Raw genomic sequence first — 4,053 nt, 5'->3', positions numbered from 1 at the left:
GTTTCCTAGCAATCACCCAACGACTTAAGCTGCAATACAGTGATATCAACAAAACCCAAAAAATCTTTAACCATGTGATGGTGCATATGGAGATTTGAGATTTCTCACAAATCTCCATCGAGGAAGAAAGAGGCGTTTATTTTCCCGAACTCTAGCAACCCGGATATTTGTGCGCATTCCCCTTTCGCTCCTGATCCTCCCGCAGCCCGCGTTCGACGGAGGCTGCCTCCAACGCCAGGGAGAACGGGATACGAAGCGACGGTGATGCTGCCTGCCACGATGGAGCCGAGATTGCTCGTATCGCTCGCATGGATCCTCTGCTTTCAAGCCGCCAATATTCAGGGTTTGAACGACGACGACCAGTCCCAAGATATGGAATGCAAAATGAAAAGCGTCACCGTGTCAGCGTTGCCGTTTTTGAGGGAAAACGACCTGAGCATCATGCATAGTCCGTCGGCCTCCGAGCCCAAGCTGCTTTTCTCCGTCAGGAACGATTTTCCGGGGGAAATAGTCGTCGTGGACGATCTGGAAAACACCGAGCTCCCCTTTTTCGTGTTAGGTGAGTTTGAATCCACGCTCCGTGGGTCGCCACCGTCCCCATCGCCTCCTGCCATGCTTCATAAATGGTTTATTTTCGAGGAATAACTTCGTAGCTCCACCTGATAGTAGTTGGTTCTGTGTGAACATGCATACCAGGCCCGGCTAACATTCACGTCTCCCACCAGTCCATGTCTTTGAGGTAAACACGCTCGAAATAACGCCTCATCCTAACGAGTGTCTTCAGCAAAACGGCAACCGTATTTGTGACAAACGTTATACGGCACAATGAAACGTTATACATTGATTTGTTATTGATAACATCTGTGTGTGGTGGTGGTTGTGTGTGTGTGTGTGTGTGTGTGTGTGTGTGTGTGTGTGTGTGCGCTTGTAATCACTAGCATCGCTGGAGGAAACAGCAGGCCGCATATGAAGATGATGCTACTAACACGTTACCATATGCTGTCATTTCTCTATTTAATATGTCACTCAGATGAAAGGAATCTAAGAGTATGCGACCATTCAAACGACATGGCCAAAGATAGGAGATAAACAGGTTACAGCTGTGGTCCTGTGTGTGTGTGTGTGTGTGTGTGTGTGTGTACATGTCAGTGCTACTGTAACAGGTGCAGATCAGTACAGGTCGGTTACCATTGATAGCATAGCCGTTGGTTTCTTCTATCGTGATAGTAGTTGGTGTAGAGTAAGTGTACGTCTTAAAACAAGATAATGGGAGGCTAATCCAACTGATAAGCTTTACCTTTTCCCCCAAAAACACCAACAACAACAACAATAACAACAACATATATTGTTCCAGAGCCGCCAGGCTGCTTTTACCTACAGTAAGATGAGTGTTTTGGAGTGTTCCAGCTCTGGCTGCTGTCCATGGTGCTGATATCAGACAGGACCAACTGCCATCCAGTCCAGCTCTCCTTTTGACTCCTTTTGACTCTGGATAGAAGCTTCCCAGATTCACCTCTTCCTCCCTAAATTCCTAATCCTACATGTAACCATGAGGAGAGGCGGGGGGGGGGGGGGGGGTGAGAACTGGGAACATTAAACAGAACCTAGACCAACGTTTTTTGGGGGGAAACTTCATAATACGTTTCTGTTTAGAATGTTGGAGGCTGTCCTTGGTGCTGATAGCACCATGAAACCAACTCCCATATAGCGGTGGAGGACTCTGGGATTTTTTTTGAGGTTGACACAGACTCTGACTCCTGTTTTCAGATCTCGACACAGACTCCGACTCCTGTTTTCAGAGTCGATGGAGTCGACTCTTTCTCCAAAAATGAATAATACTGCCAGTCAGGATGTACAGTACCTGTCAAAAGTTTGGACACACCTTCTCATTCAATGGTTTTTCTTAATTTTTTATTCTTTTCTACATTGTGGATTAATATTGAAGACATCAAAACTATGAAGCAACACATATGGAATTATGTAGTAAACAAAAAAGTGTTAAACAAACCAGAACCATGTTTTATGTTTTAGATTATTCAAAGTAGCCACCTTTTGCTTTGATGACAGCTTTGCACACTCTTGGCAAGGTGTGTCCAAACTTCTGACTGGTACTGTACATGTGCGTGTGTGCTTTAAAAAAAATGATTGCAGTGGGCTCGCGATGCACTGGAAGATAGCCAATCTCTACAACACAGTTGTTGTTAGTCGTGGGATTCGGGGCCACAGAGTCGACTCGAGAGAGAGAGAGAGAGAGTCAACTCTCTTTTTTTCTGGCCACGGTCCAGGGTGCTGGATCTGGTGTCACTTGTCGGTTCCAACTCAGAACCCCTTTTAGGAGAGCAGCCGTCTGACACGATTTCAGCGCAATCAGTGCAGCCAAGGAGTGTGCTGTGGTGGGACTCTCTCAGCAGTAAAGTTTCAGGCTTGCTGAAGTTGTTGTGACAGTTGTTTTTTCACGCCTCACAAACCCTCCTTCGCGCTGTCATGCTTGTTTGTTGACACTTGACACACACTGTGTCTTACACGGTCTTGACGGGGCCTACACACTCTCGGGAAGTCAGTGTTTGGATGGGAGTTGAATAGTAATACTTCTTAGTGTAGTTAGTGTATTTCATAACTCCTCATTAATCTCGCTGCTATAGTTGTTACATTTTTACATTTTACATTTACGGCATTTATCCAAAGCGACGTACAACAATGCATTTGTTTAAGTAAGTGAATCATCTATCCAACAGTCATCATAAGACAAAGTAATCAATGCTCAGACCAGGGGCCATTGGCAGTCGTAATGCCAGTAGGCTAATTTTTTATTTTTTAAAAACATTTAATACTCTGTCAACAACATTAACAATGGCTTGTTTTACATAGTGTCTTAATAATATATAGAATAATATATGCCATTTAGCAGACGCTTTTATCCAAAACGACTTACATTGCAGTGAGTGCATACATTTCAGTATATACGGTCCCAGCGGGAATCAAACCCACAACCTAAGCGTTGTTAGCGCCATGCTCTACCAACTGAGCCACAGAGGACCACGGTTATTACATGGTAACGTCATGGTAACGTCATGTATAGTTTGACTGTGGGTCGTCGTGGGAACCAGACGTTGTTTTGGTCTCCATGTTTACTGTAGAACTAGCTGGTGTGCGGTTGTGTAACCGGCGGGGGTTTGAACCGCGACCCCTGGTGAACCGTTATACCAAGAGGACGTCCTCGCGGAATGAGGGCTCCAGTACATCTGAGCTGGAGGTCTGAGGCAGGGCTACTCCTCACGAGAGCTTGATTCCAAACCACCGCCGCTACATTGGAACAGTTGTCTTGTGTTTTCCTCCGGTTTTCATAACCATTTGTATCAGTGCTGCTTTTGTGATTGACCCCGACAAACTGCACACTGACCCTGAGTAGGTAGGTCATAGTTGTGGTCATAATTGTCTCAATGAAGACAATTGGCATTTGGATAGAGTCACATTTAGCATTTAAATGAATACATTTAGCATAATGCAGTTAGCATTTAGCTAAGGTTATTGCTTCTCCTGGTCATATCACAGTGATTTAATTGGACTATTAAGTATTCACAGCTGGTACACTGAATGGAAACGCCGATTGGACTTCAGCAGGATGGGAGATACGGGGAACACAATTACATGCTAATGGATGTCAGGTCAAAATGTATTTTTACAAAATGTAAAAATGGTCATGTGCACAGGATGCAGTTGTAAATTGTACAATGAAATGCTTACTTGGCCAGCTTCCTCTCAACAGTGTAAATATATTAATTAGCAAATATTATTATTAATAATTATTAACTATTATAATAAATAATACAAATACAATAATAACACAATGTGAGCAACACAATATCGTAATAAACATCAGTGATGGTAGTGATTGTACTGTAAGTGTGTGTGTGTATGTGTATGTGTGCGTGTGCGTGTGCGTGCGTGTGCGTGCGCGCGTGCGTGTGTGTGTGTGTGTGTGTGTGTGTGTGTGTGTGTGGTTGATGTGCAGAGAGAGAGTCGGTGCAGATGATCTCAGGTGCAGGTGAGCAG

General features: G+C 44.4%; 1 protein-coding gene across 1 annotated transcript in view; it reads left to right on the top strand.

Moving 5' to 3' along the window:
• Positions 1 to 279: 279 nt before the first annotated feature.
• Positions 280 to 4,053, top strand: part of astn1 (astrotactin 1) — a gene marked incomplete at both ends in the record, with an annotated part of 174,613 nt that continues 170,839 nt past the window's right edge. Inside the window, one exon of the mRNA XM_083689801.1 lies at positions 280 to 559. Coding sequence (XP_083545927.1) covers positions 280 to 559 — 280 coding nt within the window. The remainder of the gene's footprint in view (positions 560 to 4,053) is intronic.

The sequence above is a fragment of the Argentina silus genome (assembly GCF_951799395.1).
Source record: "Argentina silus genome assembly, chromosome: 18".
NCBI lineage: Eukaryota > Metazoa > Chordata > Actinopteri > Argentiniformes > Argentinidae > Argentina > Argentina silus.
The sequence above is the reverse complement of the archived record's forward strand: the minus strand, read 5'-3'. Positions and strand labels throughout refer to the sequence as shown.